Raw genomic sequence first — 12,772 nt, 5'->3', positions numbered from 1 at the left:
GCTGGAAGTGCACGAGTCTGGACATCAGGTGGGGTAGGATCAGGCTCAGCCGAGATGTTCTCTGCAATTGACTGGCTCTGGCCGTAAAAGCACACGCTTGAATAATAGCCGTTTGGGCAAGGTGACAGAAGGTGACTGTCAGCCATGGAACCGTTCCCCAGCAAGGAGGCATGTCCTTGAGGAGAGAAGGGGAGGTGAAGGGAGAAAAATCAACAGCTAAAAATCAGCAGAAAAAAGGTAATTAAAAGGACCCAACACTGCCAGTACTCGAACATTCTGAGGAAACGCAGCAGGGATAAGCTGGGAGCCGAGATATTATTCATTGATATTGGATTAATTACAAATTATAAAGGTAAAATGCATAAGCACACTTTATCAATTCCATTATATAAGGATTAAATAACGTTTTCAGAGGTCGGTACCAGTTGAAATATTTGTTAAGTATATATGCCCCTGAATCCATTGTCGCTATGGCATTAGATAATATTGGACGGTGCAGGATCTAAATTCAGAAATGAACAATTTAATTGCTTAAGTTCGGCCAGGAGCTGACTTGTGCACAATCGTCAGCAAGCCAGAATTCAGGAACTGGATTGTGACATTCACAGTCAGCATGCAAATAGATAAATGGTCAGCCTCCACACCATCTAACAGTTTATAAAGGATTCTGACCAAGCAAAGAATATCGCAAGATAGGCCCTAGAATGGCATAGATAACGACTGCGCAATAGCCCTAACATCAGCAATACTTCACAGCAATTATTTTCAACTAATGATCTTTGACGTACACACTATAATATATTATATATATATAAAAATAGGTGTGTATCGTGAAGATCGTGCGTGTGTACATTCAATTTTCTCCTTGACACCACCATATATATATACAATATATATAGTCATTAATTTGGTGGTGTCAAGGAGAACATTGAACAAGCAATTTGCAAATCTAGTTTAGATTTCTTTAAATCGGATAATATGCTAATTTGGTGTTTTAAAAACACTTTTAGTTGCTTTTTGAATTGCTTTTCGGTTCCTGGGCAACTTCAATGTCAACGTGTCAAATCCAACCGACACATCAGACAAAATACAAAGTCCCTTGGAGTTCCTTTAAATTCGCTTTAATGAAAGGGGCTCCTTGCTATGAGTGACTTGCTAGATTTGATTTATACTGTATGAGCATAAACCAAACACCTCGACCTTTCAGGGAGGCGGGAGATATTAAACCGCTCACTGCGGATTTCAATGTTGGCACAAGTAAAATAAGCGAACTCTCTCTATATATATGTAATTCTGACAAACCAACTCCCTTGCATATGGTACACGTCTGCTCAAACAATTTAACTCCACAATAGATTCTTTCAAATATAATCGAAAGTCTTATGTTTTCGGCGATGAGGCTACGATACTCCATGCTTTCGAGCAATAACGCGTATTATTAAAATTTAGAATGAAATTAAATGATAACTGTCTCCATATTGGATTTCAGTAGATACATTTTACCCGGATTGCTTTTTGAAACCTTATTCTGTGACCGATATGGTAGCTTCCCATGTCTCGGTAGGTTAAAGCACTCCGACCCTTCCTAAACCCATGAAGCCAAGGGCAGAGCACAGTCTGGTTGCTTCTGAAATTGCTCCTTACCTTCCAACTTCATCCCGACGTTCAGGCATTTCTGGAAGCGGCAGTAGGGACACCTTTTCCTCTGGGTCTTGTCGATCGGGCAGGTCTGGTTTTCTATACACGTGTACCTTTTGTTATTTTGAACTGTGCGTTTGAAGAAACCCTTTTTTTAAGAGAGGGAGTGAGAAAGGTCACATTTCTGTGTGGGACCCGCACAAACAAACTTCATTCTTTCACTGCGACGACTTGTTAAATAAAGCGCACACCAACCCGAAAATCCCACCCGCCGAGGTACCCCTGTCATTTAAACAAATCGAAACCCGAAGAAGGGTTTCGACCTGAAACGTTGACTCTATTTCCCTCTCCACGGATGTTGCCTGGCCTGCTGAGTTTTTCCAGCGTTTTCTGTTGTTATACCAAAGAACTCTGTCTGATTTCTAAAACAAACGGAACTCATTTGAGCAAGGTTTGAGTGTGAGACGGTAAGAACGCTCAGCTCGGGGAGTGCAGAGTAATAGACTGGCGTTAGATGGGCGTTAAAATGCGCCCGAGGAAGTCAGCAGGAAGATGCTCTTTAATTCCAAGTTGTAGTCAGGATGTCCAATAAAGCAGCAATAACAATAAAACCGATGGATAAATATTCTGGCAACGGGCTAGAAGTTTGTCCCTGACTTTCTCTCACCGTTTGCGAATAGAAGCATAAACATAACTGTCCGCTCAAAGCAGATGTCGTCCCTTTTATTTCGGGGGGAAACTGAGAATAATTTCTTTAAATTCCGCTCTCTCGTGTTCAACCGGATTGAAATCTGCCGAGCTTCCGCACTTCCACCAGAGTCGGATCGACTACATATTACGGGGGATGGTGTGAGCGGGTGGCATGGGCCGTGCTGGGAAGCCCCCCTGTCTTATCGAGATGTCCCCCCCCCGCGGCTCCTAAATCAGGACATAAGCGGCCGAAAGGATACTGGAATAAAATACCACAAACCTTTCCACCTGTGAAAGTGGGGGCGGGAGAGCAAATTCTTGAAACTTGCAAAAGGGAGAACGAAGTTTGGGCTAAAAGTGTGTTAAAATTGATTAAAAAATCATGGGAGGAAAAAAGAAAGACACGTCACCAAGGACAAGGGAGGTACAGACCGAGTCGAGCCGGCGCCACAAACCTTGCAGCTCTCACAGGTGAGGAGCCCGTAGTGATATCCCGAGACCTTGTCGCCGCAAACGGGGCACAGCTCGTCCAGGTCTTCGTCGTAGGCATACTCCATCATCTTAAACTGGGTGGCTGCGGAGCGAGAACACAACGGCACTTCTTCAGACAGCATTTTGTGTGGAGAAAAAACCCCAAGTCAATTGTAATTACAGCGCGCCGGGGTGTAAATCAGTTCCGCCATGAATACACCATCCATCGATCGGGGGGGATGGACACGCGGTTTATTCCTTTCCCTCAAGACACTTAAGAACTTCGGAGTATCTAATAACAGCCAAAATGATGGGAGTAAAGGGGAAGGGGGATAGGATGGGAGGTGGGGGATACTTTATTCTGCTCAAGCTGAGGGGGTGTCATGACCATTAAAAAAAGGGTTAATGACCATCACGTAACAAGAGCTGGAATCATAATACAGTTTTAGTTATAGAAAGCAGGCGTAGAAAAAACAAAACGTGCATGTAATGGTAACGCACCTTGTGAAACTGACTGATAAAAACTGCTGTGTCCTTTTTTTCAACACTAAGCTCGTCAATTTCAGGCCACTTTCAAGAATTCAAATTCGGGCAAGCAGTGTGGTTCTCTGCGCTCAGACTGACTTAGGTGCTTGGCGTCAGCGAATAGGTGACTGCAATAAAATGTAAATAACTTTTGAAAGAAAACTTTATGGGGACGAGATCATTATAGAAATTCAGACAGCTGCTCAATGAGTTTTTGCCTTTCCTTGTAGAATTCACTGCAGACCTGTACCATGTACAGGACAAGGAGGGCTTTTTTTTACGACTTTCAGAAAAAAGGGTTCCAGAATGAAGAGCTGCGCTTTCTGTACCTGTGGCGCTCGGTAACCGAGACTCGGCTTGACTAAAGTAAACCGAACGGATCCCACTTGATTGCAAACGAGAATTTTCAATTTTGACTTCGCACCTTTGAAACGATCCTCCACACTTTATAAAAAAAATGATTGATTGGTCACAACGTACAGAAATCGACACCACTTGATGCGGGAGATAAATTCTCACTAATTCCTGCGGGGCGTCCGACTTTATATCCCCACAAATTCTTTAGTGTTGAAAAGTAACTCACAGACTCAGCAGGCAGTTTTGCCAAGCGGGAGTCCTGTTTTTAGAATGAAAGTTGAAAACCCCAAACAGCGAAATCTGTGCATTTTTCACCATGCGACTGGCCTTGGGAGTAATGTGAGCAGCGCTGTGGTAATTCTCATATTGGATTACATGACATTTAGTAACTGACCTCTGATTTTGGCGCACAATTTCTTTAAACTAGCCAGAACCTCACCTTTAAGGCCCGTCATTATAAGCTGCCAGAACCTCACCTTTAAGGCCCGTCATTATAAGCTGCCAGAACCTCACTTTTAAGGCCCATCATTATAAACTGCCAGAACCTCACCTTTAAGGCCATCATTATAAACTGCCAGAACCTCACCTTTAAGGCTCGTCATTATAAGCTGCCAGAACCTCACCTTTAAGTACAGTCGTTATAAACTGCCAGAACCTCACCTTTAAGGCCATCATTACAAGCTGCCAGAACCTCACCTTTAAGGCCATCATTATAAGCTGCCAGAACCTCACCTTTAAGGCCGTCATCACAAGCTGCCAGAACCTCACCTTTAAGGCTCGTCATTATAAACTGCCAGAACCTCACCTTTACGGGCCCTCCAGAAAAAAGCAGCCAAAAGTCTAACAGAATTACATCGGCCACAAAACTAGAGCAAGAAATCTCTCAAAGAGGCGTCCTGGCGGGGGAAATACTGCTATCTGTCCTCTGGGTCTACTTGCTTGGCTGCAGTGCCAAAGAGTGTCTGGAATTTAGTTCATTGTCAGATCAGGGCACTGGATAATTTATAAATACAACTAGAGGAAGCTCGCTGGATTCGAAAGAGAAGTCACGGTCCATAAAATAGATCTTGTTCACATTAAATTTAAAATCTCCCATTGTATCTCGTATCTGAAGCATTTTATAAGCGTTAATTCAATGCGCAGATCATCATGCAATAAAAAGGGCACTGCCTCCATTATAAAAATAGTTGTCGTGGTTTCATCAAGACACATTTTCTTTCCAAATATATTTAAACCTTGCTGGATTTTTTATTTACTGACGCCTTCCTTCATAATCAGCACGAGTCCCCTAAACTGAGCAACTGGTTGATGCTGAATTTTGTTATTGATGGGAAGCTGACTATTGGGAGAGAGACGTCCCTCATTTCAGTAACCTTTCCCCAAATATATCTGCAAATCATTTTACCGAATAATGGTTGGAAATATGTGTGTACACCCATATATGCGTGTGTCATGGGTCTGAGGTGTGAAACGTTAATACAGATGAAAGTATTTCGATGCTCTCTGTAATTACTGAAATATTCGGTGGCAAACGGTCTAATCCTTTCCTTCGGCTCCGGGCAGTGTTGACGGTTTAAAAGTTCACATTCTTTAAAAAGTTTTTTGAAAGGTGAAATGTTAACATCGCGCGCATTTCTGGGAGTAACTTCAAAAAAACTGCCGCTGGACTTGAGAGATCTGAGGACGTCGAAATATGAATAAAGCGACGGATTGTGTGTCTTATTAAATGGCACCTCCCATCTGCTTAGACTGACCATTTAAGCTATTATTATTATAATATATGTATGAGTGTTCACCAAGCCGCTTCAGTCTCACCGAGCAATTCTTCCTCTGGTGAGGGGGGTGGGGGGATTGTATAAATTGGACTTGCGAGGTAGCAGAAAAAGGGCGATAGCGAATCGACCGCCCGTTTTGCGCTTCGCCCGAATTTCTTGCCCACCGACTTCCAATTTAATGTTTAAGTACAAGTGACCGACTTGGTTGAAATTCAGCGCGGCGGCGCTCCGTTTTACAAGCAGATAAACCTCCTGTTGTTGCCTCGGCTATTTCCAGAAGCTTGTGAGCGGGCCTATTTCTGGGCCTCGTTATTTATATGCTTATTGTAATATTCTGAATTAAAGTGGTTGGAATAGCACACATGCGCACGAGCGTCCCGCCAAACAGGTGTTTTGTAAACACTTAGCACTGGGTAAAAGTAGGCTGAACATCTGGTGAGCTTTGTAAAGCAGACACCTGACCTTTGCAGTTTCACTATTCAATGGAATTCAACGAGTTGGATTCGTCGACTCCAAATGTTTAAAGTACAACTGAAACCCAGTATACAGCGACTGCAAGAGGAAGTCAGTAACAATTTGATGATCTGTGTGATGGGGCTGAAGAACACATAAAATACCCGAAACTGCTCTGGTCCCTCCTTGAAATAGATGAAACGGAAACATTAGTAAAAGGGACAAGTGAAGATTTCCTTAAGTTGTGACAAGAATGACGGTGTTCTGTTGCTATTATTACTAGTCAAGATAATCCAAACACACAGTGTTGAAACATGTCAACACATCACTGGCGAGCGTGAAGAGAAAGCAAGTTTTGGGAGGGGAAGGTAAAATATAAATAAATAAATGATGTCGCCGCATACTTGTAACCGTACGCACCAAGCCCGCACGTTTCTCCTCTCCTCGTTACTTTTGCTAACTGAACGCTCGTTGAAGTTATGTATTCTCATATGGAGGCCCAATTTGGTTCACAATGCAGCCACTCCAAGTGTCCCGTTCACCTCACCGAGTACTCGGTTGTTTGGCGAGTGGGGCCATTCATTTCCCGTCAATCCCAGTCATTTCTACACGCAAGATCTGACCCGCAGGGACAATTGCCTGTAAACTTGGATAGCCAGCGAACCGAGCTGTTTCCAATTATATGTTGTGCTGTGATTAAGAGAGTCAAATGATTTTCGCACAGGTATCTCAGCCCTGGGAACAAGGAAACGAAGCGCGCCTTGTCTTTTAGTTTTAAGTTATCCAGATATCAAAAAAATAACCAGAAGCAGTAACAAGTCTCCCTGTCTTGTCAAAGCGCATTTCATGTCAAATTAATATCGAATTCTCAATTTTTTTCTTTCAGAAGCACCAGGGGAAGAGTGTCTATAGGAGGACACTTGTGCCCTGATTTGTGGGTCTACGTGCTATTGGTCTGGTCGGTTGAGGGGATTTTTAAAGCCGAAACTACTAGCAGAAAGCCAATTCTTTCAGATGCCAATGTTTGGTGCGATTATATTCATTCGTGTGGTTTATTTCACCGTGAACAGTGACGCGTTTGACAAAGCGACGTTTGAGCCTCCTTGTAACTACACAGAGTTACTTCCGCTTTTTTTTGTTGCGAAATTGGTTATCCAAGTGTTATTCCTTCTCGGCAAACTGAACTATCAGCCAGCTCCCCAAGTTTCAAGTATTTCGCCGCCAAACACTGGAAACTGACTTCAGTCTTCTGCATCTCCTGATTGAAAGCGGCGGCATCTCTCTTTTATAAACCAAACCTGAGTCTTAAACTGAAATCAGCCCGACGCGTCTCCCCCCGGTAGTTCCGTTTTAACACAAATCAACTCCACTCACATAGAAAAAAGAGAAATTAACTTTTAATCTGTGAAATTGACAGTTTGTAAAGGGCGCTGCGGGTTCACGTGAAATTACATCCATAGCAGCGCAACGACTATCTGTCAGCAACTTCGGACTGTGTGTTTCCAATGTCACACCAGTTAAGTCTCTTCTTTTAACAGAGCTGGATTTCTGAGCACCTTTTACAGAAACAAGTCTTTCTACATCTTATTAGCATTCAGATTCGCAAGGCAGAGGAGAGCACGCAAACAACATCAACTGTCCACTTTAATTCTTCAACACATGAGCGAACTGTCCGCATATTCCTCCTAGCATGGGTTAGTTACAGTACTGGATGCACCCCCCCCCCCCCCCACCGTGTCCTCAGATGAACGCATTTACCGGTTTGTTAAATCGATCAATTGACCAGTACAAAACGCAGCTCTCTTACCGTGCATAGTTTCCGGCATCCGATCCCCATGCGACCTAGCAATAGCAATGGATTCTGCCTCGGCTTTGGGTAGCATGGCACTACTCCCGGGCTGGCTGTGGGGCGACGCTCCGTCCAGTAGTCGAGGACCTGAACGGGGAGAGACACACAGCGCGATAGGAACAAGAGGTTGGCTTGGCTTGACTTGCGGATGAGCTCGAACCCAACTGACCGAGCAGAGAGCGAGTGTGTGTGTGTGTGTGTGTGTGTTTTTGTTGTTGTTAGCGTGTATTGTAGTAACAGTCGGGACTCATCGTGTCCCCCCTCCCCCGGATCAGACTGACACGGGCTAATTCTAGTGTGAGGATCTAATGCATTGAGGGCTTCTGTGAAGTTGGACTCTTTCGCTTCCTCCTCACCCGCGCTTTCCCGGCCTTGATTACAAGTGACTCGGAGCCCGCCGCCCAATAGGGTCTTCAGCCAGACACAGCATCAGGTCAAGTGAGCCAATGAGAAAACACTTGGAGCCGGGAGCACCTCCTCTACCCTCCCCCCTGGAGAAAATCAACATTCCTCCAGGAATAAGGAGTAAGAAAATCAAATCACAATAATATCCTTATTGGCCCTTCCTGTACCTGTACTGTAAACAGTATCACAATCCAATTTGACATCCTTTTGTATATATGGGACTTGACAAAATTCACAGATTTAAAAAAATTATTCCATATATGACATGAATCAACATAAATTCATTCAGAAAGTTTTAAGAAACTATACACATCAGCAAGTACAGTCCTGAAAGACGCTTGACATCAAGTGGGATTCACGCAGTTCACAAGCACAGGATAGTTAAGCGCGGATTTGAGAGATTCGTGTTGGCAGCACCGTTCCAAGATGTGTGATCCCAGACCCTGGCGGGACATCAGCGTGAAACCGACTCCAGTGGAAGAACACCTTATGAAGTTGGGGCGGTGGGTGGGCAGGGAAAGGGAATCGTTTCATAAACCGGTTGGCTCAATAAGCAGTTTTTTTTTCCGCTCAAAGATTTGTACCTGCTATTTCCAAAGCACCTAGCCGTGTTATTATATCATTAATGAACCAAAAGACAGCCTCTGCATCCCGATATTTCTAAAACGACATCTACACAGTTCGTTACATGGATGTTAAAACAGGGTTAGTTGCAAATATAGACCATAAAACGTGTGACCGTACAACACCTTAAATCTGACAGATTGTTTTTATGTCCTAAGAGTTTGTTTTTGCAGAAACATTAATTTCGCTAATTCAATATAAAGCGTAAGTTTCATAATGTTATGCCAGTCATAAAAGGGTGGGAAATAACGGAATATTTTTGAAGTATTTCTGGTGTAAGTTGGGCATAAATATAACGTTCTGTTATAATTGTGTTTTTATTTCTATAATCCGATTCCGCATATAAATACAACCCAAATGTCAACTGTCTCCGTCAGCTTTGCTGGTGCCGGTTTTAATCAATCCGTAGAAACTTTTGAGTTGGATTTTCAGAGAGGGAAAAATTGCGAAAAAGCCAATTGCTATTCCATTGAGACAGTTTGGTACCGCCCGTTTCAATATCCTAACCCGGCTCTGTGTAACCCTAATACAATCAACCTCAGGGGACACGCAAGTCTTCACCTAGCACCGTGTTCCTGACTTCCTCAAGTACAGTACAATTTGAGCGCTGTCATATGAAACTGTTTATAGAAACTGTCTGTTTCTGATTAGACCATCCCGCCGCACAATGTATTCGATGCTGCAACTTTCACACGTTCACATGTTGTTCCTCAAATTTTCGACTAATTGTTGAATACAGCAGATTAAAAAAAATCCCATTGGCTCAATTAACTTAGTAGGGCAGATTTCCCTTCTTACCGGAGGCGGCTGATTGGTGAGAGTGGAGATGCGACAAGTCGAGGTGAAAGTTACAGTGAGAAGCAGTCACATATCCCACCTTTATCCGTTGAATGTTACAACACTCGCCAGTTAAACATGGCTGCACATTAATAAACAGGCGGGGAACAATTTTTCGCCAAAAGCTCCGTTTGAAAGTTCTAGGAGACTGCACCTGGCTGTAGAATCAACCTGTAATATTCATCTTTGATCTGTTGATTATGAGAGATTCCTGTCATTTGACGGGAGTTCAACAAACTCTCACATATGTTCCGACCAAACAATCTCATATGCGCTGTCTGCGAGCTCCGCTGCAAATGTAACACTAGCCGGAGCGAGGTGGCCCATATTAAGCTCGCATTGTCCCTTTGAAAAGAGACGGTCATTAATACTGCAGGGCTATTCTTTCCTCGGCTCCTGACAGCTCACATACTTGGAAAGGTCTCTCTCTCTATCTATCCGGCCAACTCTCGGGAATCTGCCAACAAATCTAGCAGAGCCAAGAATAAAACAGGGCGAAATGTAATTATTGTTATCTGCTCGCCTCTCTCCTAGGCTGACACGGCCAATATTTTTTATTTGCTTATCAGCTCTTTTCTCTCGGCTTGATAAATATATCTAAATAATAAAAATACATTACCAATACAAGGCACTGGACAGCAATTAGGTGATAACAGCTATTTAAAGAAAGCCCAGCCTTAACTCGATCAAGATGCTACATTTTCCGTATTTAAATATATTGCAGTACAAGTCTGTGTCATTACGACACTGGTAAGCCATGCAACTTCTACAGTTATCTGTTATTCGTCTATCAGGCTATCTGTCAACCGTCTATCAGACTATCTGTCAACCGTCTATCAGACTATCTGCCTGTCGATCAGCCCATCCGTGCACCCATTAATAAACCATCAACACTTCCACAAAGATAGTTGCATAATACAGTGATCACCCTTGCTCCCTGGCAGTGCTCAATCATTGTTTTAATAGAGCTATGGCACTATCGACAGGACGACACGTGCGGGAACAGATAGCAATCTCGGTTTATTTTTAATTTGTGTTTTCTGAATGTCCTTTTTCTTGATTTTCCTACCATTTGCTGATTTAGTATTTACTTCCCTCACATACACACAACGCCCAGGCGCCTTTGCAATTGATATTTGTCTCCTTTACTTTTGAAAAAGTGAAAACAGGCCGAACCAATTTCAAGCCTGCCCTGAGCACGGTGTGGCGGGATACAACGGTTCTACTGCTGGGATCACGGGCCTGAGATGTGTTCCGGCATTGAACACTCTACCCCACCGGGTAAAATCGCCAGGCACACTTGCCAATAAGCGATGGACGATTTGTGACTAATTTCGTTTTTAGCACAAGAAAATAAAATTAAAATAAATCCCCAACTCAAAGGGAACATGTTGGAAGTGTGTAAAAGACACACACGGGGCATTCAGTGGAAGGCGCCTATGTTTGAATGTTTGATGTTTACTAATACTCTTTAAGGTGCAGATGTGCAATGTAACACATCAATAGTTATGTACTTCCCTGCCTATTACCAACTCTTCCAGTGTACTTTGTATTCTCGGAGCACTGCACATAGTTAAACCCGGGAAGGTGTATAGTCTTGAATTAAAATTTTAAAGTAGTCTACCCCGAGTGAACTTTCTGGCACCGCCCAAGCGTTCTCGAACACGAAAAGCCAGGGCTGTCCTTCGCCAACATGTAAATATTCACTTCTACGGGACCAGTTAGAAGTAATCCGATCGCGAGTGCGCTGCAGTTTCCCGGGATCAGCGGCCAACAGCGAGACAGCGGTCGCTGCTGATCCGCAAAGCCTTCGCCCCGGGCTGGAGTCAGGTAACGGAGCGCTTGGCAGAGGCAGCGACTGGCGCAACCCCGGTGGAGCTGGGCAGATCTCAAGCAATGAGGCGCCCGATTACCGCGCGTCATTGGCACCGAAACAACCCCCCTCACAACGTGTCTGGTCTCATCATCGGACACAGTAAGACCGTTGACATGTCTACTCAGGTCATTTGAAACATCTTCAGTGTTTCCGGGAGACGGGAGGTAACACTTCACTCAGCCTTATATAGGGATATAATATTTCTCCATTCACATTAAATCTTACAACTGAATCCTATCGGCCTCTACGCTCCAAATATTTTAATACGCGTTTTCTCTCGGTAGAACTAAAGGACACGCACCTGTCCATTTCTAAATGAATCGAGTGCAGTGGCAGAATAATGAAGATGAGACAACACAGTAAAACATATCAAGAGAGCAGAGGATTTAAATAACCAGAAGCCGCCGACAGAAATAAATTGCCTTTACCCTTTGCGCGCCAGATTTCTTTAGTTAAAGTCCCAAGTAACTACCAGTCTGAGGAGGCATGCCCACACGGATTGCTACCGGACTGTTGAAGTTTCCCATTATTGTGACCCATTTATCCCCGTTTCCCCAGCACACAGCGGATGTGTGTGAGGTCCACCTTACCTGTAACATACTCGAGTCCTGTCAGATTTCTAGATCCCTCTCAGTCTGAATCGGAACGTGCAATAAATGAAGTCCCACTTACCAACAGTTCTTTGGTTTATGGACGCCTGTGTGATGCCGGAGGAAGGGCCACTGGACATTATTGGTTGCCAATCTGACGCCCTTGAATGTGCAGCATACAACATCAACTGGCACAGGTGCGGCTTGTAAACTTTGTCGACCTTGGATGAGAACGTGCCGTAGTAACCTTCGCAGAAACTGAATTGAAAATCTCATTCAAGATTTGGGGAGGATGCAATGCATGTGCCTGGCCGGACTCTGATCTGCTTCTGCTATCAGTGACCTGCAGTAAACCGTGCGCGCCATTACAGGCTGGGCTTTAGCCAGAAGGGTGGAACATTGGAGCACTGCTACAGGCCCAGCATGGGCACATGATGCGGCGCAGGTTGATAAGAAGGGCCTGTTATAAACTGACAAGCAAGAGAGATAAGAACGCTGTTCAGATAATGGCAGAAAAATGATTAACTAGAAGAGCAGGAGTGAGAGATGTTGCAGGCCTCCGGCTCAATAGAAGAGTTTTAGGTGCTGAGAGAGGGTCAAGAGATCACATTCAGTGGACAAGTACCTGACCTAACCGCAGTCGGGCATCTGTAAATGTAGGCCTTGTGACTCGATGTTTTCG

The 12,772-nt window shown here is 44.0% G+C and overlaps 1 protein-coding gene across 4 annotated transcripts in view; it reads right to left on the bottom strand.

The window, feature by feature from the left end:
- The window catches only part of nr5a2 (nuclear receptor subfamily 5, group A, member 2), a 258,604-nt gene extending 246,046 nt beyond the window's left edge, over positions 1 to 12,558 (bottom strand). For 2 of the 4 annotated variants that reach the window (XM_085982425.1, XM_085982427.1), the window contains exons 1-3: positions 7,717 to 7,889; positions 2,784 to 2,902; positions 1,645 to 1,786 (exon numbers count right to left, since the gene is read on the bottom strand). In XM_085982425.1, coding sequence (XP_085838551.1) covers positions 1,645 to 1,786; positions 2,784 to 2,902; positions 7,717 to 7,792 — 337 coding nt within the window. In that variant the 5' untranslated portion in view covers positions 7,793 to 7,889. Of the gene's footprint in view, positions 1 to 1,644; positions 1,787 to 2,783; positions 2,903 to 3,300; positions 3,453 to 7,716; positions 7,890 to 12,172 lie in introns of those variants that run through there. The other 2 variants (XM_085982428.1, XM_085982426.1) reach the window with 2 other exon arrangements.
- Positions 12,559 to 12,772: the final 214 nt, after the last annotated feature.

This window comes from Somniosus microcephalus, chromosome 3, assembly GCF_052327205.1.
Source record: "Somniosus microcephalus isolate GS21.2 chromosome 3, FLI_Smic_1.0, whole genome shotgun sequence".
NCBI classification, from domain to species: Eukaryota; Metazoa; Chordata; class Chondrichthyes; order Squaliformes; family Somniosidae; genus Somniosus; species Somniosus microcephalus.
Note: the sequence above shows the minus strand (reverse complement) of the source record. Positions and strands in the feature narration are given on the sequence as shown.